Source organism: Macaca fascicularis, chromosome 15, assembly GCF_037993035.2.
Source record: "Macaca fascicularis isolate 582-1 chromosome 15, T2T-MFA8v1.1".
NCBI classification, from domain to species: Eukaryota; Metazoa; Chordata; class Mammalia; order Primates; family Cercopithecidae; genus Macaca; species Macaca fascicularis.
The window spans coordinates 37,073,765-37,096,517 of record NC_088389.1 but is presented as its reverse complement, the minus strand read 5'-3'; the positions used below and the strand labels follow the sequence as shown (position 1 = coordinate 37,096,517).

Below are 22,753 nucleotides of genomic sequence, written 5' to 3'. Positions count from 1 at the left end.
GCATATGTAAACACTTTGTAAACTATAAAGTATTTTGAGCCCTGGAGGGCAGTGGGGATGGGACCATCAGGCCTCAGGCAGCTTCTCATCTCAGTGCCCAGCTCAAGACCTGGCACCCAGTAAATGTCCCGTAAGTGTTTGCTGAGTGAATGGATAAACAAGTAATTATCATCATCCTTCTAACTTGACCATCAGCTTTGCAGAAGAAAAACAGGCAGATGCTGTTGGACCCTGATTCAGCTTTTGTGAGCTGAGGCCTCACAAATGAGCCTGCTTTTTTTTTTTTTTTTTTTTTTTCCTGTTAGCGCTTTTGACGTTTTCATTTTAATATGTGAAACCTGGCTACTTGTCTCAGGGAGAGTTTATGGAAAAAAAGCTTCCAGCTGGCTTTGGGCAGCCCATAAAAATGTACTGAAATGTCTAACTTTGACCAGTTAGAAATTAGGATCTGTTGGGGGATGGAGACTGGTGACGCCACTCGCCCTGGTGAGGCCACTGAATTTCAGTAATTAGCTCTCTGGGCAGGAGGACGCGCTCCTAATTCCTTCCTGGTTCCGAGTTAAAGGATGAGGCCCTGAATCTGTTAAAGAGAAACCACAGCTTTCAGATAACAAACACATCTTTAACACACGCAATCTTTGATTCAAATAGTTTCAAAGGGCATGGGGGAGGGAAGGGTTTTTGCGAGCTTTAACTGAAGCAGCTCATCAGAATGTCAGCTCTCCAAATCCTATCCCTCCCTCAGCTCAAGTCTGACCTCCTCCAGGAAGCCCTCCTTGGTAACCCCAGCCCATCACAGGTTTGTTCATCCACATGACTCCTTGCTTTAAAACTCTCCAGAGGGTCTGCCTAGCTTCATGGTCAAGTTCAATCTCCTTAGTTTGGCATACAAGGCCCTTTGTGATGTGACACCTTCTCACCTGTGTAGCCTCTTCTTCTACTCCCCACCCACACCCTTTGACCCAGGTGTGACAAACAACCTCCACCCTTCTGCCTGGAATTTGGGCCTCAGAGCCTTGGACTGTGTCTTTGCCTTGATGGGGATTTTCCTTCCTCTTCTTCATGTGGTTGGATGGCCCTTATTCCCAGAACTCACCCCAGGCCTCTCCTGCAGGGGTGGGGAGAGATTGAGCCCCCGGGGCTGGGTTAGGTATCCCTGCTTATGCCCCAGATTGCCCAGGTTTCTGCTCATCACACTTACGGTAAGGATCTATTTACTCACCTGCCTCTCCCCTCCTCTCCCCTTCCTTCTCCTCTCCTTCCCTCCCCTGCCCTCCCTGAGGAACTTGGTCCAGCTACAGCCGATATCTAGAGAAGGTATTGACCTAGAGAGCCCTGCTCAATCTTAAGCCCTCCCACCTGAAGTACTTTGGGATCACCCCAGGAAGTTTAGCATGCTGATGCCTGTGTTCTCATCTTCAGAGATTCTGGTTTGATTGGCCTGGATGTGGCCTAGGCATGGGGTGAGGAGTGTGGGTTGAAAAGCTGGTTCTAAGGTGTAGCCCAGTTGGAGCGCCACCATAATTTACAGCACGTGACCAAGACCCACCCAGCCACTTAGAGGAGCTGCACTCCAGGCACTTCGGGGAGTATAACCTTGAACTCAGAACCCCACCATATTTGCCATATTTGTTGTGTTGGAAGAAAACTATTCATCTGTTTATCTGAGTCAGCAGCACTGAGCAGCTGTACAGTCCCCCACAGGCCCCACCCAGTCTTCCGTGCTTGTTAGGAGAAACAGAACATCACAGTCACCAGTTAGAAGGATGCCTGGCAGAGTCGCATCCCAAATTCAAGGAGCCAGACGGGGGACCCTGTGCTATAAACAAATCTCCTGGTGATCCTCCTGCACACAAATGTGCCAGGGCTCAAAACATCCTAAAACAGGCTGCAAACTCCCGACGCCTTGCAGACCCAGGTAGGAAAGTTCAAAGCAAAGAAGGGCCTTCGGGGACCATCGGGGGACTGGAAAATGACTGGCTCTAGCAAATTCTTGTCCTTTGGGAATGTGGGCCCCATGTTGTCAAGTCCCTCTTTTTTAAAAAAGAGAATGCCAAAAATCTGAATTTTTAAAAGGGTGAAACTTGTTTAAAGTTGACAACTAATTCAAGCCATTTAAGTACAAAGCTCAGGCCAAACAAAACTTACCTGGGACCTGAATTTAGCATTTATTACCAATGTTTGCAGCAAACCCCACACGTGGATGAAGCTAAAGGGTGGTGTGCTTGCCTGGCCTTGTCGAGGCTCTCTCTTTTCTGAGCTGTTTTTCTGCTATGGGACTTGGGCCAGCACGGAGTGGTGTGGGGATGGGGGGGTGTTCGGGGGCGGTACAGGAAACAGCCCCTAAGACTCGTGCCGTACGTGCAATTGGGAGGCTGTTTGGGGACATTGTTCCTTACGTTTAACAGTGTTCTCTTCATGCCAACTCTCTAAAAAAAATACCTCTCGGGTCTCAGGCCTAATAGACTTTTGATTTGCCTCAGCAATGGTGTGCCAGTGTCTTATGGGCACTGAATTGTGTGGGATCAAGTTTCAGCTGCTGGAAAGGTCAGAGGACAATCTGCGGCCTGTCCCCATGGCACATAGGACCTCAAGGTCCGCACTTGTATACCTGTCATTCCTGAGTTCTTCTGACCTTTCCAACTTCTGTTTTTCATTTGATGCTTGTCACATGACCACTCCTGTAAAATTTCATTCTTGTATATCAAATAAAGAAGTTAAGTGCTTTCTGAAATAAGGCATGCTATAAATAAATAAGCCCATAAAAATAGTAAGTGCTCAAAAAGGGGTTATTGAATACATGACTACTTGAATGATTCATTTTGTGGTTGCACACAGGGCCTTGCACAGAGCAGGTGTTCAGGAAATGAGGGCAGGATGGTAGAGTGGAAAGCAGCGGTTTAGAGATGGAGAGACAATAGCCCTGCCATTTCCTAGCGACTGGGACTTTAGCCAAGCTGTTTAACTTCTCTTAGCCTCAGTTTCCTCATCTGTACAATGGGGACAATCTCAGTGCCACCTTCTCAACGTTGCTGGGAGGATTGGGTAAGATGATGTAATGTGCCTGGCATGTAACAGGCACTTAATAAGTGGCAGCTGTGATTATTTCAACACCAGAAATACCCTCATCTATGAATGTCATTGTTAAATGACTTAGTAAATGCAGTAATGTGTGCAACATAAGTGAGGACACTCTCCCTTTGCTCAAGTCAGCTAGAGTGTAACAGAGAAGCCACATGGACTCATTGGGTCAATAAAATGGGAGGCCTTCCAGAAGCTTTTGATTCCCTCAGAGCTCCTTGTCCCAGGTCTCTGCTCCCCTCCACACCAGGGCCCCTCTGATTACAGCAGTGATGGCAGATAGCTCCCTGTCCGAGTGTGACCGCCCCATCACTCCCCTCTCAGCATGCTCATGTGCTGAAGACGCTGTCCTGCCCGCCCCCATCATCCAACTCTCTAGCCCTAGCCCTGTACATTCCCTTTCTGGAAGCCTCTGGAAGTTTTCTGCAAGCTTCCCAGTCCCTTCCCCAGCCCTGACTGATCCCTCTCCTGGTCACCACTTAAGTGAGCAAATTTGTCTTTGAACTGTTCCATGACCTTTTGCTTGACAGGTGCACACATGCTTTAGAAAGTGCATGTCACGCGGTGCACAGGAGGGGCACTCAGAGATGACGGAAGGTAGTGTCTGGGGCTCACTCCTCTGAGGGTTGGACACCAGGCAGAAAGTCAGGAATGTGACTCTCTAATATTGTTACAGGGGAGAAAATACATCATATAGATCCCTGCGATGGAAGGTGGTCTATGATGAGTTGTAGGTTTCCCTGAGGGCCTAAAATTTATTTACAAGAGGCACTATTGCGTAGAGCAGTGGTTCTCAAAGTGTAGCTCCAGACCTGGAGCATCAGCCTAGACTGGGAGCGTCTTATAAATGCAACATCTCCAGCCTCACTCCAGAACTACTGACTCAAACGATGTGGGGCCCACCCAGCGCTCCCAGTTTTCACAAGCCCAGGGGTGATCCCATGCAAGGCCGGTTTTTGGACCACTGGAGTGGTGGATTCATTCTAAACCCGTCACCTCATCTGTCAACAGGGACGACGCTCATCATGGCAGTGGCTTCTGGAAGGGCCACGAGATGAACGTGGGAAGCCTGCCTGGCACGTGGCTGGTGCTGAGCCACCATCCCCGGCGACCGATCACCCACTACCTTTGGAGGGTCAGCTACCGCCTGGCGCTGTTCTGTGTCAGTCATGGAACCCAAGATAAGAGCTCCAGCAAAAAGGAGAAACAGGATGAAGATCAGGGAAAGCTGATTTGAAACTTAGGCTGGGGCCCTGAATGCCAACCTTAGGACCTCTCTTTGCCTCTGCCTGCGGCGGAGGCTCACGTTTCCATTACTTTTCTGTAATACAACAAAGCAACGGAATCCTTGGGATTCCGGTCATCCCGGGGGCACCTCCCGGGTCCACGGCGGGGCAAGCGCTTCTTCCACGATGCCCCCAACCTGCCTCTTCTGCTTTGGCCGCGCTCCCGCGAAGGCCGCGGCGGGAGGCCCCTGATAGGGCGCGCAGGCCCAGGCTGCCAAGAGAAGGCCGGGCGCGGGCCAAGAGCCGGCGCCTGCGAGCCAGGGCAGCCCCGCGCGTTTGGAATGCGAGCGCCGCTCAATGCGTTCCATATGGCGGCGGCGCGGGCCCACCCGGCCACCCGCGGCTCCCCAGCCGGGCGCCTGCCCCACAGGTTCTTGTGGGTCTCCCCGACCCGCCTGGGCGCTGGGATGGGGACCACGGATTACCATGACTACCACAGTGCCGGGCACGTAGGAGGCATCCTGAGGCTTTGATGAATGAATGCTAAATACACGATTACGGTAGAAGGCGTAAGAGAGCAGGCTCCTTAAATAACCCAGCACACAGTCCCCCAGCCTCGGCTCCACCAAACATTGCTGGGAGCCTGCCATGGGTGAGGACCTTCTTTTCTATCTGTGTAATCCCAGTGCCAGGTCCCCGACTGGTGAGGGACTTTGTTCTCCAGCTTTGCTCAAGATGACAGTTGGGCTCAGAGCTGGTGACGTGACTTGCCCAAGGTCACACAGGTAGCAAGGAGCAAGTCGGGATTTGAATCCAGGTTAAAGGACTCCACCTCCAGTACTCTCTTTCTACCCCAACTCCAGAGGGAGGGGACCCTGCTGAAACCTTAATCTACTCTGGCCTCCCTGGAAGCTTTTCTCACTGGAATCCCAGAGTTAAAGGACAGAACTGTCCCCTTAATCCTGGGTGCGGTGGCTGATGCCAGTAATCCTGCCACTTAGGGATGGAGAGGTGGGAGGATGGCTTGAGCCTGAGTTCGAGACCAGCCTGTGCAACATAGCAAGACCCTGTCTCAAAAAAATACAAAAATATGCCAGGGTGACAAAGAGAAACTCTGTCTCAAAAGAAAAAAATAAGATAAAATAAGAAAACAAAAAACAAAAACAAAAACCCCAAAACAAAGCATAGAACCGCCACAGTAAGCTCTACTCTGCCTCTCCCAGGGTTTTGAGCTTCAAATTTAAGGAAAAGTGATTGCCTTAAAGAGAAGTCTGCGACTTTCATGTTGCATTTATCTAATTAGCTATAATGACTCTTTTTTTTTTTTTTTTTGAGTCAAGGTCTCACTCTGTCACCAAGGCGGGAGTGCAGTGATGCTATCTTGGCTCACTGCAGCCTCAACCTCCTGGGCTCAAGTGATTCTCCTGCCTCAGCCTCTCGAGTAGCTGGGACTACAGGCATGCACCACAATGTCCAGCTAATTTTTTTGTATTTTTAGTACAGAGGGGGTTTCACCATGTTGGCCAGGCTGGTCTTGAACTCCTGACCTCAAGTGATCTGCCTGCCTTGGCCTCCCAAAGTGCTGGGATTACAGATGTGAGCCACTGTGCCCGGCCAAATTATACACTTTAAGTGAGTAAATTGTATGGTGTGTGAATTGTATCTTTAAAAGGCTGTTACCAAGAAACTCCAAGCTCTGCTGCTCCTCACTAGCCATGTGACCTTGAAGAGTGACCTCACTTCTCTGAGCCTCAGTTTCTTTACCTGTAAAATGGGCAGGATAAGAGTAGCTGCCTCAGGAGGTTGTTGTGACGTTTTAAGGAATTATGTAACTAGTTAGCATGGTACTTGATACACAATAAACCCTTGATAAATAATAACACTAGCTAGTGTTTACTGAGGGTTCACTCATACCTGGTACTCCACTTAGCTCTTAGGTCCATGATCTCATTTAATCCTCTAACCACTCTCATGCCAATTGTGTACTGGAGGAAACCAAAGCTTAGACAGATGAGGCAGGGATTAGAACCCTGAAGTTTGGGTTCTGAACCATGAGACAGTCTTGGTTTTTGTGTAGTTTTGCTTTTATGTTTGTATGGCTCTTTTAAATTATTGTAACCCGCTTCATTTGAACCTGTTGGGCTGCACACCCTGTAACGAAGTTTCATTTACCTATCTACCTCCCTCCAAATCGATTCTTTCCCTTTCTCTTGTGTAGAATACTTTATAAGGTATCAAACACCCCCAGTGAAAGGCTGCACGAGACCTGGCATCTGCCCAGAGTGTAGTGGGCAGGGCCCACAGCCCACCCCTGTGAAGTGTTAGGCCTTTGGGAAGAAGGCCCAGGCTAGATGACTTGCTTCCAAGCCCCAGCGCTGCCATCTCCTAGCTTGTAGAGACCTCCTCGCCTTGGTCTCTTCATCTGCAAATACGCGGATTACGATCATATGCACTTGCCAGGGATGTTGGGAGCTTTTGCTCACAGGCTCTCAGAGGCCCCAGAGCCTCACAATCGACTTCTCCTGAGACCCCCATTGGCAGGGAGATGGCAGTCCTGGGGCTGGCCCATGCCCAGGAAGCTCCCCAGCCAGCTGTGCTGAGGCGGCAAGTGCTAAAAATAACAGTCACATCTTGCAGGGACATAGGCTGGCCCAGAGGCAGATGGGAGTTGGGGAGGAAGGGGTGGGGATGCTTACGCACCACCAGGACTCTCCACCTGCAGTGTGCCGATATGTGGGTGTGTATGGGGGATGATTCCTTTACCTAGTGCAAGGCCCCTAACTACAAAGGAGCTTGGTTTCAGGTCACATGGAGTGGACTGTTCCCTGCAGCCAAGGCAATGAAAAAGTCCTCTAGTGCTGTCCAGTGGAAATATTGCATGACCTGCATATGTAATTTTAAATTTTCTAGTAGCCATATTAGAAGAAAACAAGAAGCAGATGAAATGAATTTTAATATACTTTAATCTATCAAAACCTTTTTATCATTTCAAGATGTCATCAATATAAAAATATGAATGAAATATTAAATTCTCAGCCAGGCACGGTGGCTCATGCCTGTAATCCCAGCACTTTGGGAGGTCGAGGAGGGCAGATCACTCGAGGTCAGGATTTCGAGAGCAGCCTGGCCAACCTGGTGAAACCCTGTCTCTGCAAAAATACAAAAAATGAGCCGGGCGTGGTGGCAGGCCCCTGTAGTCCCAGCTACTCAGGAGGCTGAGGCAGGAGACTCACTTGAGCCCAGAAGGCAGAGATTGCAGTAAGCTGAGGTCGCACCACTGCACTCCAGCCTGAACCACAGAGTGAGACTCCATCTCAAAAAAAAAAAAAAAAAAAGGAATATTAAATTCTCTTTTTGATACTAAGTCTTTGAAATCTGGTGTATATTTCAGACAGAGCATCTCAATTTGGATCAGCCACATTTCAAGTGTTGCGTGAGTTTCCTGTGGCAGCTGTTACACATGATCACAACTTAGTGGCTTAAAACAGCACAGATGTATGATTTGGTACTTCTGGAGGCCAGAAGTCTGCAAAGAGTCTGATACCTAAAACCAAGGTGCTGGCAGGGCTCTGGAGGGGAATTCATCCCTTGGTTTTTGGTTTGGTTTTTTTTTGGTTTTTTTTTTTTTTGAGACTGGAGTCTCCCTCTGTCACCCATGCTGGAGTGCAGTGGTACGATCTAGGCTCACTGCAACCTCCATCTCCTGGGTTCAAGCGATTCTCCTGCCTCAGTCTCCCGAATAGCTGCCGCGCACCACCATGCCCGGCTAATTTTTGTATTTTGTATTTTTAGTACAGATGCAGTTTCACCATGTTTGCTAGGCTGGTCTTCCTCACCTCAAGTGATCCGCCTGCCTCAGCCTCCCAAAGTGCTGGGATTACAGGCATGAGTCACCGTGCCCATCCCATCCCTTGTCTTTTCCAGCCCAAATTCCATGGCTCATGGCCCCTTCCTCCATCTCATCATTGTAATCTCTGCTTCTTTTGTCATTCTCTCTTCTCTGCCCCAGACCTTCCTGACTCCCTCTTTAAATGACACTTGTGATTACACTGGGCTCATCTAGCTAAACCAGGGTAAACGTGTCATCTCAAAATCCTTAATTTAATCACATCTGCAAAGTCCCAGGAAAAGTAGCATGTGCGGGTTCTGGGGTCAGGACGCAAACATCTTTGGAGGGCTGTTATTCAGCCTACCCCTCCTGCTGACTGTGGGCCGAGCAGGGCTGTCCTATGGAGCTGCAAGGAGACCCATGGGCCAGAGGAGTGGGTACCAGCATTAGTGTTGAGTTTCTGAAACACCTGACTGCAAGTCAAACAGGGATTAGGTTGTGCATAGTAACAACCTAACATGCTATTTACGCAGGTTCCACACCAGTGGGAGGAAAAGGGGTGTATGATCTTCTTCTGGGCGCTGGAGACGTAGGATTTCATAGAAACAGCCTTGGAGGTGCACGGTGCCCAAGTGAACACTCACTCATTATGGCCTCCTGAGTGTCAGGCTCTGTGCTGTGTCTCGTGGCAAGGGGTGAAGAGGCTATGGTTCCCGCCATCTCACAGTCCAAGTGTCATTTTCTTGGCAGGGTGATGGAGGCCTAATGAGGGGAAGGGACTCACTTCAGGTCAGATAGTGATTCAGAGGCAGAGCCAGGTCTAATGGGAAGAGGGTGTTAGGGCCTTGGTTTATGGCTGCCTTCCTTGGGCTGCAGGCCAAAGGTTAAGATGATGGTAATGGTAGCAGTAGGAATATTAGGTACCATTTATAAAGCTCACACTACGTGGTTTCTGCTGAGTTTTTGTCATGTGTTGGCTTGCTTCATCCTCACAACACTTCTAGGAGGTAAGAGTTTATCATCGTAATTTTACAGATGGGGAAACTGAGGCACAGAGAAGTTAAATAACTTGCCCAAAGTTACACAGCTGCTAAGAGACACAGCCAAGACTGGGACTAGACTGTTGGATTCCAACTCATGTGCTCCTGACTAAATGCAGGTATGAGGCTGGAGGACATGCTCTTAAACGACCGGCATGTACTGACCCAGGAGATGCAGCTCATGGAGTGTGGGGAAGCAACTCGTGGCCCTGGGAAGGCAGGCGGGGCCAGCTTCTAGCCCCCCATGAAGCAGGGACCAGGGCTGAGAAAAGATGTTCTTAAGACTCCCAGGGAAAAAGGGCCTCCCTCAGGCCCTTTGTGCCCAGATTCTGACATGGCCAGTGTGGAAAGAAATCACTTGTTTTAATAATATTGATACCAACAAGTTACAGGGTGCAGTGGGAAGGGCTGGGAGCTGTGGTCAGAAGACCCAGTTTCTAGGCTGGGTGCGGTGGCTCATGCCTATAATCCCGGCACTTTGGGAGGCCGAGGTGGGCAGATCGCCTAAGGTCAGGAGTTTGAGACAAGCCCGACCAATATGGTGAAACCCTGTCTCTACTAGAAATATAAAAATTAGCCAGGCATGGTGGCACATACCTGTAGTCCCAGCTACTCAGGAGGTTGAGGTAGGAGAGTTGCTTGAAGCCAGGAGGTGGAGGTTGCAATGAACTGAGATCACGCCACTGCACTCCAGCCTGGGCAACGGAACAAGACTCTGTCTCAAACAAAACAAAACAAAACAAAACAAAACAAAACAAAAAAATACTCAAAAAACAAAAATGACCCACGTTCTAGGTGGGCTCTGCTTCTTGGCAGCTCGGTGCCCAAACAAGTTACTTTTCTCCTTGAGCTCCTCCTTTTCATCCACACACATAGAATGGAGTCCTTGTTGCTGGAAGGAGGGATCCAACTGCCCCATAGGGCACTGGGAGGGTGGGGGCAGTAGGTAGGGTGGGATGGCTCAGCCAACCTCCTCCCCTCAGAGAGAAGTCCCAGGCCACCATAGTCAAGTCATCCACCCACCAGTGACCTTGCCTGGCGGCTACTTTGACCTCCCTGCTTGGTCGACTGAGACAGTTATGACAACCTTAGCACTGTACACCCAGGTTTTCCAAGGAGGAGAATGCCTTAAGATGGGTGGGGGTCAAGAAAAGGACTAAAAAAGAAGAAAGCCATGGCCCAGATGATTGGAACATCCGGTTCTCTAAATGGTCCCCTAAACCCAGTCTGTGCCACATGAATGTGCTTTGTTTAAACAAACACACAGGTCCCAGATGCCAAGGCGGCAAATGAGACCCAGTTCCTGGCAAGGGTCACCAGCTCAGCTGCAGCTCCCCTGACTTCATCCTACCCCTTCCCAGAGGCCCATGTCAGTCCCACCCAAGTGGCCCCCCAGTGTGGAGCACTCCAGGCAGAGGACGTCTCCCCTGGAGAGGGGTCTTGGAGAAGAATGACTGGCAGCTGGTGCAGAAGGCACACTACGTCTTGTGTGACTCCTTCCTGCCAACACACAACAAGAACTTAGCACAGAAACTACGTGGTATAAGCTTTAAAAATAATGCCTGATACTACTACTGCTACCATTGTTGTTAGCCACCGGACAGCACACCACCGTGGAGCAAGCTCCTGGCTGTGGAGGCTGTGTGACCTTGAGAAAACTGCCTAGACTCTCTGAGATTGTTTGTTTGTTTTGAGATGAAGTCTCGCTGTGTCTCCAAGGCTGGAGTGCAATGGCACAATCTCAGCTCACAGCAATCTCCGCCTCCTGAGTTCAAGTGATTCTCCTGCCTTAGCCTCCCAAGTAGCTGGGACTACAGGTACCCGCCACCACACCCAACTAATTTTTGTATTTTTAGTAGAGATGGGGTTTCACCATGTTGGCCAGGCTGGTCTTGAACTCCTGACTTCAGGTGATCCTACGCCTTGGCCTCCCAAAGTGCTGGGATTACAGGCGTGAGATACCGCCCTGAGATTGTTTTTTCATCTATAAAGTCAGGAAAATGATACTTTCCTCTAAGGTCCATTATCGGTATTAAGTGTGATACTTGCAAGAAAAGCATATGCTCAACAAATGAGTGCTATCATCATTTTATCATGGCTATTTAAACACATTAATGTGCAGTCTGTTCATAACTAAAACTGGACCTCACAGCTGATAGCTGTTTTTTTTACTTTTTCCACAATATTATGCTGCTTCTAGTCATGAATCAAATCACTGGACTTAAGGGTTTGAACTTGGCATAAACTGATCTTGATTCAAGTCCTGGCTCCTGGTGCTTGTGTGACCTTGGGTGAGTGATTTTTTACCCCTTGAAGCCTGGGTGTTCTCTGCTATAAAACAGAGTTGATAATAATCACACCTTCCTGATGGGTTTTTAATGAAAGTTTCATGGAGCAACGTAGGTAGAGCCTGCAGTGCTGTGTCTGGCACTAGGTAAGCACTCCATGATTGTTTAAGACTCTCTTATTCTGGCCAGGCTCGGTGGCTCATGCCTGTAATCCCAGCACTTTGGGAGGTCAAGGCAGGTGGATTACCTGAGGTCGGGAGTTTGAGACCAGCCTGGCCAACATGGTGAAACCCCGTCTCTACTAAAACTACAAAACATTAGCCCGGTGTGGTGGCAGGCGCCTGTAATCCCAGATACTTGGGAGTCTGAGGCAGGAGAATCACTTGACCCCATGAGGCGGAGGTTGCAGTGAGCCAAGATTGCACCACTACACTCCAGCCTGGGTGACACAACAAGATTCAGTCTCAAAAAAAAAAAAAAAAAAAAAAGACAAAAAGATTCTGTTATTCTTACACTGCCACCCCAACAATGGACAAAGCAAGTGGCTTCTGCAATTAGCATCCTTACGACAATACGGTGAGGTTAGAATTTTCATTCTCATGGTAGAAGTAGAAGCTGAGACTTACTGAGCCTCTGCTCCCGAACTCAGCAGAGGAAAGTGGATGCTGTTTGTCTCGCTGGGGCTAAGCTGCTTTGAATGCAGAGGCTGTGTTATTCTCCCCAGCCCAGGCTGTAAGCACAGTGTCCTGCCCACAAGCTTCTACATCCATCAGCTCCTCTGGTCCCACAAGGCAAATCCCCTCCTCACTTCCCCCAGGGTGAGCCCCAGCATGACACTGGTGCAGGACACTGCCCTTCCGTGCCTCAGTTTCTCCATCTAAAAACAGTTGTGATAATTTCTGCCCTGGCGTTGGTATCAAAAGACCCAAGTGTGAATGCTGAGTTGGAATGGCCCTGAGCAACTGACTTCATTTTCTTTTTTTTGAGACAGAGTCTTGCTCTGTCACCCAGGCTGAAGTGCAGTAGCGTGAGCTCGGCTCTCTGCAACCTCCACCTCCCAGGTTCAAGTGATTCTCCTACCTCAGCCCCCTGAGTAGCTGGGATTACAGACATGTGCCACCATGCCCGGTTACATTTTGTATTTTTGGTAGAGACAGGGTTTCGCCATGTTGGCCAGGCTGGTCTTGAACTCCTGACCTCAGGTTATCTGCCCGCCTCAGCTTCCCGAAGTGCTGGGATTACAGACGTGAGCCATCACCGTGCCCGGCCTTGACTTCATTTTCTTAGTTTCTGTGTCTTTGCCTGGAAGAAGGGCTAATGGTAGAATGTGATAACAGGATGTTAAGTGAAAAGAGAGAGCCCCAAACAGTAATCAACATGATTCTAATTACAAAAGTCGATCTATATGTATGTGTTTGTATCTACTTTCTCAAAAATACAAAGAAAATCAACCAAAATGTTCCCAGTAGTACTCTCTGGACACTGGGCTCATGGGTGATTTTTGCCTTTCTTCTGTATATGACTTTTGTACTTTCCCAGTTTTTCTTTTCTTTTCCTTTTTTTTGACAGGGTCTTGCTCTGTCACCCAGGCTGAAGTGCAATGATGTGATCACAGCTCACTGCAGCCTCCAACTCCTGGGCTCAAGGGATCCTCCTATCTCAGCCTCTTGAGTAGCTGGGAGTACAGGCATATGCCACCATTCCTAGCCAATTTTAAGTTTTTTTTTGTAGAGACAGGATCTTGGTATGTTGCCCAGGCTGGTCTTAAATTCCTGGCCTCAAGCAGTCCTCCCGCCTTGGCTTCCCAAGTGCTGGGATCAGAGGCATGAGCCACTGTGCTCGGCCTAGTTTTTCTATAATGAGTATGTGTCTCTTACAATCAGGAATTAGTAATTGAAGTCACAAATAATAGTTGCCCTTACTGCCCAGGGTTGCCTGAGGATTGCCTGTGGACACCCGTGAGGTGGCCTCTGTGAGCAAGCTTGTGTGGCACTGACTGTGCTTGCCCTGCCCTCCCGGGGTGCTGCCAGCCTGGCATCTGTAGGTCCTACAGGGCTTGCCCTTTGGCTGGGGGCAGAGTGACCAACTGCCTCTATGAAGATATGATCTCATCGAAGCTGAAGATTTCACCCAGAAGGGAGAGGAAGGAAAGAAACTGGAAGCAAATACCTTAGTTTTCTTTTCTTTTTTTTTTTTTTTTTGAGACGGAGGCTCGCTGTCTTTCCCAGGCTGGAGTGCAGTGGTGCGACCTCAGCTCACTGCAACCTCTGCCTTCCGGGTTCAAGCAATTCTCCTGCCTCAGCCTCCCGAGTAGCTGAAACTACAGGCATGGCCACCAAGCCCAGCTAAGTTTTTTGTATTTTTAGTAGAAATGGGGTTTCACTATGTTGGCCAGGCTGGTCTCGAATTCCTGACCTCAAGTGATCCACCCGCCTCGGCCTCCCGAAGTGCTGGGATTACAGGCGTGAGCCACCACGCCTGGCCACAGATATCTGATTTCTAATGCCAGTCCCATCCCTGCCCCCTTGGGCCAAGCACTTGACTTTTCTGGCCTTAGTTTCCTAATCTATAAAAGAGGATTAAAGGTTGCTTGCCACACCGTTGAGGGAAGGGGTTGCATGTAGCCGCTCGGACCCCTGGCTCATTTGGATTAGGAGTCAAAGAAACCAAATGAGGAGTGCGCCTGGCGTATGGTCAGACCCAGGGAGCCAGCAGCACCTGGTATTCTGAGCTCCCTTCAGAGGCTGTTCCCTGCTGAGGATCAGATGTTCCTTCCATCCAGCAGGAAGCAGGGGAAGGTGCTGATGCCCCAGTCAAGTCTGATTGGCTGTTGGGGGCGAAAAGTGTGACTGGAGCACTGACAAGGTAGGTGGAAGCAATAAGCTGTAACACCCCCTCTGGCTTGGAAAGTTTTGCTTCATCAACTACAGCTGGAACCTCCTGGGGCAAGGCAGAAGGGGCAGAACAGGGAGGTCTTCTACTGAGGGGCTGTCATCGATGTCCTGAGACATTTGTGGAGCTTCTGGTGTACACAGCGCAGACAGAGGTTCCCCTGAGAAGCTGACTGTCTAAAAGTGACACAAACCCTCTTCCCTGGTGCCTGTCCCCGAAACGCCCATCAGAAACCCGAATGGCATCCTGTTGCCAACTGAAGCAGTCCTCACCCTGCACATTAGAACCCCCTGCGGAGACTTCATCCTGATGCTCAGGCCTTACCACTTACGGGGGTGAGATTCTGTCACTGGTGTTTTAAAAAAATCTCCCCGGCACCTTTGGGAACTGCTGTGGGTGGGGGACCTACTGAATCCACCCAATGAAACGGTGGCTTTGCCTGCATCTTGTCTCCCCGACCCTTGAATCACCTATAAAAGATGCGATGTCACGCCTTTGATACACTTAACATAGAGCTTTGTTGGAAGAGAAATCATTCAATCATTCAGCATGTTAAATTATCGTTTCATCCTGCTTTCAAAAGGCCCAGGGGTTACCAGGAGGTGCTTTCCTGGGGAGGGGGAGGCGCACTGCTGCATCTGATGCTGTCTACACTCCAGTTCATCTGACCCTTCTGCCTCCCTCCTCCATCCTGCCACACAGACCCTGCCCTCAGCCAAGACTGCTTCCCATTTTCAAGCTGGTACGCTTCCCTTTTCCCCATCCTCTGCATTTCAAAATATTCTCAGGCTGAATTTAAATGCCACTTCTTCCCTGAAGCCTTCCCTCCTTTACCCACTGGGATTCTGTGCTTTCTCTAATCTTCTCTTACTCTGTCATAATGATCTTATGTGCTCATTTCCTCCACTGAACTAAGAGTTTCTTGAGGCCAGAGTGCACATCTTGCCTTTCTCCCTTCAATGTCGAACACAGTTAACAGATCTAGGTGTCAATGAAGCTTTGCTGAAAGAATGGCTGCATCTCATGCTCTTTGAAGAGGGTATGTATCTCTTGCCATCAGAAATAGACAATCAAAAGTGTACAGTAACAACTGTTTCTCATGGGGGCTTGTTCTACAAATCCCCCTTGACCCAACACTTGGTGAGTAGGGATCCAGAGGTTATTGCTAGGACATCAGCTTCAGGGCCTAGACCCATCGCTCGCTAGGCCAGACCTTCATGTGTGACATCCAGCTGCCAGCGGGAAGAAGTCAGTCTCCACTGCCTCCACAGTCTCTGCTGCCACACTGTCACAGCTGGGAACCAGAAAAAGCAGCCCCAGAATGTTTGCTGCCATTGTGCATGGACGACGTCATTGCACATAAAAGCACTTAGTGCTCCATTATTGCGACTGGGCCTCCTGAAAACCCCTAGAGCTGGACAGGGCAAGGGAGGGGCTTCCCCTGATCTTCTCCTGAAGGGCTAAGCATGACAGGATGCCAGGCTTAGAGCCCGGCTGGGCTGGGTTTCTGACCCATTGAGTCTGCTGTGCCATGATGCTCCCTCACCTCCTTTGATCCTCCTGTATGCTGGGCTGGAGAGAATAGGAAGGGCTACTGACCCATTTTATAGAAGCAACCCTAATGGTTTGAGGAGTGAAGTCTAGCACAGGCTCAGCGGATGGAGGAAGAGTAAGCTGTCAGGAAGGCAGTAGGGGAGTGGTAGGATCCTGACTTGTCTCAGGGTCTTTGGAAAGTTGAGTGTGGCCTCTAAGGTGAGAAGACAGGTGTGGGCCACCACCAGGCAGGCAGCATTGCCCAGGCTTCTCTCTCCAGTCTGTCCTGTGCGGCATCTCCTTTGAGGGTCAGAGAAACCAGGACGGGAGGCAAGCTGGGGTGGGTCTCATTATAGAAAAGAGAAGACTGGGGCTAAGAGGGGATGTTCCTGCCAGCACGCCGGCCTCTGATGCCACCTGCAAAACTGGTGGCACCACCTCAAACCCTTTTCAAACCTGGCTCAGTACAAACAACTCCCAAACCATACACTTTAGGAAAACTTCAAAAGAGATTCTAAGAATTATTTCTTTGGTGTTATACATTGCTCAGTGGCTTGGAGGTCCTGATCAGTGTGCTGAGAGATTCTGGAAAGCACCAAAAGTGGGGCCTCCAGGCAGGAAGAGGAAAGTTTATGCCTCCCAGGTGCTGCTGGCTGCACCTGGGAGCTCACAGTGACCGGGTTTCACCTTCATGAAGTGAAGTGGCATTTAGCTGATGGAGGCACGACATGGGGGCTGGGTGTGCTCCTGCGTGTTGGGGAAGCTGAGCTGCCAGGCCCAGGGTGGCAGGTGCCCTGAGGGCCAGGTCAGTCCAGCAGGGGTTACTGAAGGTGAGTGAGGAGCCAGGAGGGCAGGAAACTCCTGAATGTTTCCAGAAACCCTGTAGCTCTAGGACTTGCCTGGGCCAGGAGGCCTAGAATTAGAGACTTTCTGGGCTGGAAGGAACCTTAAAAGTCTTCAAATGCAACCCCCAATTTGAAGTCTCAGTAGAGCCCTCTGGGTTTGCTTGCTCACCTCCAGTGATGGGGAACTCAGTCCAGGCCTGGACAGACTGCATTCACACTGGCACCCCATCCCTTCCACCCGGTCCTGTTTCTGACCCTGGACAGAAAGAGGGCAGGCCTGTGTCCAGGTCTCTCTGGTGGCCCTGCAGAGATCTTCCCAGCTCGAGAGCTTCTTTGCTTGGGTCCTACGGTTCCAGACCTGGTTCCATTTTCTTCCCATCTTGGTGACAGTCCACCTCAACATTCAGGGCCAGAGTGGCTCCCTGGCCTCCCGGTGTTGCATTGTCCGTGCAGAGGGGAGCAGCTCTACCTGTTTCCTTCTGGACCCTTTGCCTTTGTGGGCCCAGCCCACGTCCTGCCATCCTAACCAGATGGCCAGCCCAAAGTCGACCCCTCAGTCTTGCTCGGATTGTGCCAACCTTCGCCCATCTTTGTGCCCTGGGGTCTTGGGTGCCAAGGGCAGGGCATCACAGTCCTCTGGCCAGCTCCCGTCTGAGTTGGAGCTCCCTCAGGAGCCCCGCCCACCCTAAGTGCTGGTCTCCACAATGCACTTGAGGAACATCGTGTCGTCCTTCACATAGGCGTGCTTGGGTGACTGCAGTTTGTTGAGGGGGAAGAAGAGTGGGCAGCCACTGGCCACATTGGTTTCACTCTGGGGCCTCTGGAAGGACGCCGAGCTTAGGTCAGGCCGGAAGGCGTCAATGGCGTGCTCACGGTTGTTCTGGTCCAGCAGCATGAAGGTGACCTGCAGGGTAAGGGACAGGTGGGAGATCAGGCCCTACATTAGCAGCACAGCTTGGAGGCCCAGGCTTGTGCTCAGAGCTGTGCTCCACACCTACTGCCTGTGCAGCCCCTCGGACCCTTGGCTCATTTGCATTAGGAGTCAGAGAAGCCGGGCAAGGAGCACACCTGGCGTATAGCCAGACCCAGGGAGCCGGCAGCACCTGGTATTCTGAGTGCACTTCAGAGGCCCTGATCCCTGCTGAGGATCAGATGTTCCTTCCATCAAGCAGGAAGCAGGGGAAGGTGCTGATGCCCCAGTCAAGTCTGATTGGCTGTTAGGGGCGAAAGGTGTGACTGAAGCACTGACAAGGTGGGTGGAGACAATAACCTGTAAGTACGCCTCTGGCTTGGAAAGTTTTGCTTCATCAACTACAGCTGGAACCTCCTGGGGCAAGGCAGAAGGGGCAGAACAGGGAGGTCTTCTACTGAGGGGCTGTCATCGATGTCCTGAGACATTTGTGGAGCTTCTGGTGTACACAGCGCGGACAGAGGTTCCCCTGAGAAGCTGACTGTCTAAAAGTGACACAAACCCTCTTCCCTGGCACGTGCCCCTGAAATGCCCATCAGAAGTTGAATGGCTTCCCGTTGCCAACTGAAGCAGTCCTCACCCTGCACATTAAAACCCCCTGCGGAGACTTCATCCTGATGCTCAGGCCTTATCACTTATGGGGGTGAGATTCTGTCACTGGTGTTTTTAAAATTTCCCCAGCACCTTTGGGAACTGCTGGGGGTGGGAGACCTACTGACTCACACCCAGACCAAAGCAGCACACCCGCCCTGCCCCACCTGTTTCCCCATACCTGAGGTCTCTATTCTTGACACCCTCCACTCATGCAATGCTGCTCTTTACCCACAGGAAATGCCTATCCCCCAAATCTGTCTATAGGAATTGTGGGGTTTTGTTTGTTTGTTTGAGACAGAGTTTCGCTCTTGTTGCCCAGGCTGGAGTGCAATGGCACAATCTCGGCTCACGGCAACCTCTGCCTCCTGGGTTCAAGTGATTCTCCTGCCTCAGCCTCCCAAGTAACTGGGATTACAGGCATGTACCACCATGTCCAGCTAATTTTTTGTATTTAGTAGAGACGGAGTTTCACCATGTTGGTCAGGCTGGTCTTGAACTCCTGACCTCAGGTGATCTACCCACCTCGGCCTCCCAAAGTGCCAGGATTACAGGTGTGCGCCACTGTACCCGGTGAAGGATTTTTAATGGATTGTATTTTTTAGAGCAGTTTTAGGTTCACAGCAAAATTGAGCAGAAAATACAAAATTCCCATATACCTCCTGCCCCCACCCAATGCACAACCTCGCTGACTATCAACATCCCCCGCAGAGTGGTAGTTTTTTAACAGTTGATGAACCTGCATTGACACATCATCATCACCCAGAGTCCACGGTTTACATTGGCGTTTACTCTTGGTATTTCACCTTCTATGGGTTTTGACAAATGCATAAGGACATGTATCCATCATAACAGTATCAAACAGAATAGTTTCACTGCTCCCAAAATCCCCTGTGCTCTATTCATCTCTCCCGGCCCCTACTCTTGGACAACCACTGATCTGTCTCCATAGCTTTTGTTTTTGTTTTTGTTTTTGAGACTGAGTCCCACTCTGTCTCCCAGGATGGAGTGCAGTGGCGCAATCTCGGCTCACTGCAACCTCCACCTCCTGAGTTCAAGTGATTCTCATGCCTCAGCCTCCAGAGTAGATGGGATTACAGGCACACAGCCCAATGCCCAGCTAATAATTTTTGTACTTTTTGTAGAGACAGGGTTTTGTTATATTCCCCAGGCTGGTCTCAAACTCCTGGGCTCAAGCACTCCACCTGCCTCGGCCTCCCAAAGTGCTGATATTATAGGCGAGAGCCACCGCGCCTGGCCTGTCTTCATAGCTTTGCCTTTTCCAGAATGTCATATAGTCAGAAGCATTCAGAACGCAGTCTTTTCACCTTGACTTCTTTTTCTTAGTAATACGTGTTTAAGGTTCCTCCCTATATTTTCATGGCTTGATAGCTCTCTTCTTTTTAGCACCAAATAATATTCCACTGTCTGGATGCACCACAGTTTATTTATCCATCCACCTACTGAAGGACATCTTGGTTGCTTCCAAGTTTTGGCAATTATAACTAAAGTTGCTATAAACATCCTTGGGTGGTTTTTGTGTGAACATAGTTTTCAGCTCCTCTAAGTAAACTCCTTTGAGTCCAAGGAGAGCAACTGGCTATATCGTTTGGCATGAGTATCTTTGGTTTTGTAAGATACTGCCAAACTGTCTTTCTAAGTGGCTGTACCATTTTGCATTCCCACCAGAAGTGAGTGAGAGTTCCTGTTGCTCCACATCCTCGTCAGCACTTGGTACTGTCAGTGTTCCAGATTTTGGCCATTCTAGTATGTATTAATATGTAGTGGTACCTGCCTCCTTCCTTTTTCCTGAAAATTCTGCTAGTTCAGGCGAGCCTCATGGCACCTCCTCCCAGAAGTTTTCCTTATTTACCCCACGATGTGAAGGGGGAAGAAGAGTGGGCAGCCACTGGCCATTCATTCTGTCCCTCCCTCCCTTTTTGCCTCCCTTCCTTTCTTCCTTCCCTTCCTCCATTTCTTTCTTTCTGTCTCTCTCTCTCTCTCTCTCTCTCTCTCTCTCTCCCCCCTCTTTCTTTGAGGCAAGGTCTCACTCTGTCACCCAAGCTAGAGTGCAGTGGCAAGGTTATGGCACACTGCAGCCTCAACCTCCCAAGCTCAAGCAATCCTCCCACCTAAGCCTCCCAAGTAGCTAGGACTACAGGCATGTGCCACTACGCCCAGCTAATGGTTTTTATTTTTAGCAGAGATGAAGTCTTGCTATGTCTCCTGAGCTCAAGCAATCCTCCCACCTCAGTCTCTCAAAGTGCTGGGATTACAGATGTGGGGCACTGCACCTGGCCATGAATTTCATTTCTACATAACCTTTGGGAAGATTCCAGACATTTTAGCTCCTGGACTCATGGAGCTGGAGGGAGCCCTAGTTACTAGATCTGATTGTTTTAGAAAAAGGGAAACTGATAACACAGTGAGGGTGGGGGACTTGCCAGGTCACATGGCCAATTCATTGCCAAATCAGGACTAGGACTCAGGCTTCCATGTTCCCCACCTTGCCCCCATCACCTCCACGCCCATACCTTGTTCCGGAAAGGCCATGGCAGCAACGCGTCATACTCCCCTCTCATGATCACGATGAAAAGCGACAGGTGGGTCCTCTTTCCAGTGCCATCTCCATTCAGGTACAGCCGCAGGCATAACTTGTAGCCATACTTGGCAGTGTAGAAGGCTGAAATGCAGAAGCCACAGGCAGCTGGGAAGTGCTGGACTTTGCAGATGTGGGACTGGGATCCAGCGGTCAGGCATGCCCAAGGTCAGTGGCTCAAAACCATGAAAGATGGGATTAGAGCCCAGCATTCTTCTCGAGTAGGGTGTCAGAGAGGAATGGGCTCTTGGGGGTCATCTAGCTAAGTGTTTGTCAGCTGGCCATCCAAGTCATACACTGCCAGGCCCCACCCTCAGAGTTTCTCACTTGGTAACCCTGGGGTGAGAACTGAGAGCGGGCACTTCCAGCAAGTTTGCAGGGGGTGCCAATGCCACTGGTCCTAGGACCACACTCTGAGAACCACTGATCTGACCAACCTATGTTTTACAGTCTGGAAACCAAGCTGAGAAAAAGACAGTGGCCGGTTACCATCTCACAGTGTGTTGGGGACCCAGCAAGAATGAGGGGCCAGGCTTCCTGCCTCCCAGCACCGGTTTCTTTCTGCTGCCCTATGCCAACTGGTTGGGGTCCCCTGGAGGCTGAGGGTACATGGGGTGACTCACAGTTCTGCCCTATGCCAACTGGCTGGGGTCCCCTGGAGGCTAGGGGCACATGGGGTTACTCGCAGTTCTGCCAGCCATTCTCAGGTGGCAAAACCCTTTGAGGGCTGAATCATCCCTGGTGAAGATGCACAGAAACCCCCTGGGCAGCTAAAGGGGCCATCCCAGGAGAGCATGTCCTCTGGCAGAGCGCCCTTCTGGGAGAGGTTGATTGGGGACATGAATTGGGGGCAGGAAGGAAGGGGGTGGAGGAGGCACAGGCTGGCAGTCTGACTCATCTCTGCCCATTACGTTTTGGTAGAACAGGAAGCTCGAGGTACTGCTTGCTTTTTCCCTCTTTAAAAAGAATCGAGGGAAAAAGGTCTACAAGTAGGGCTCGAGACCGCCCCATGAAGAGAGCTGTCCCAACACAGCAGGATGAGTGCTGCTCCTGCAGGAAAGGGGTCCCAGCCCTGCTCTAGGAGTGTGACACACTCCGCTGCCTCATTAAAAAAAATTTTTTTGAGAGGGTCTTGCTTTGTTGCCCAGACCAGAGTGCAGTGGCACCATCATAGCTCACTGCAGACTCAAACTTCTTAAGCCATCCTCCTACCTCAGCCTCTCAAGTAGCTAGGACCACAGGTGCAGGCCACCATGCCTGGCTAATTAAAACATTTTTTTGTGGAGATGGAATCTTGTTATGTTGCCCAGGCTGGTCTTGAACTCCTGGCCTCAAATGATCCTCTTGCCTCAGCCTCCCAAAGTGTTAGGATTATAGACATGAGCCACTGCACCCAGTCTGCTGCCTCATTTTTTGCCCAAATATATGCATTGTTATATTAACAGATATCATTTAGTTAAGAGAAACACTTGCCAAGTAATTACTTTATGCAAGACATTGTGCCAAGCCCAGGGGCCCCAGAAATGAGTAAGAAATGAGTAAGCCACTCATTCACATGCTAACTGCAATCGTACACAAGTGCATGTGTCTTACTCAGTTCTCTAATCTTATTTCAGACTGTTGGCTCTCTGAGGCAAGGGGTCCCATGGTGTTCACTGGTGAAAATCATCATTCACATCCATCTCGTCTGCACACACTGTGGCCCACAGCACACCTTCCTTCACATCCCAAACCCATGAAGTGGCTAACAGTTTTGATTCCTATTTGCAGAATGGGACTGACATTCAGGGAGGAGAAAGGGCCTGAATGTCAGTCAGCCTGGGCCACTGCTGTGTGTGGCTGCGAGCCACAGGGCAGAG

The 22,753-nt window shown here is 50.1% G+C and overlaps 1 protein-coding gene and 2 long non-coding RNA genes across 12 annotated transcripts in view; 1 reads left to right on the top strand and 2 right to left on the bottom strand.

The window, feature by feature from the left end:
* Positions 1–22,753, bottom strand: part of PHF19 (PHD finger protein 19) — a 76,308-nt gene that overhangs the window by 35,344 nt on the left and 18,211 nt on the right. For 6 of the 10 annotated variants that reach the window (XR_010581450.2, XR_010581449.2, XR_012424422.1 and 3 more), the window contains one exon: positions 20,830–20,978. Coding sequence is in view for 6 of the 10 variants with exons in the window: in XM_065530140.2 (XP_065386212.1) it covers positions 20,830–20,978 (149 nt within the window). In the remaining 4 variants the exon portion in view is untranslated. Of the gene's footprint in view, positions 1–14,855; positions 17,639–20,829; positions 20,979–22,753 lie in introns of those variants that run through there. The other 4 variants (XM_074016685.1, XM_045373750.3, XM_074016684.1 and 1 more) reach the window with 2 other exon arrangements.
* On the top strand, positions 1,754–5,477 carry LOC141408607 (uncharacterized). Its single transcript, XR_012424424.1, has 2 exons — positions 1,754–1,918; positions 4,093–5,477. It is a non-coding gene; the product is annotated as an uncharacterized lncRNA (long non-coding RNA).
* Positions 8,392–9,875, bottom strand: LOC141408608 (uncharacterized). The gene is made up of 2 exons (XR_012424425.1): positions 9,774–9,875; positions 8,392–8,898 (listed from the first exon to the last, which is right to left on the bottom strand). It is a non-coding gene; the product is annotated as an uncharacterized lncRNA (long non-coding RNA).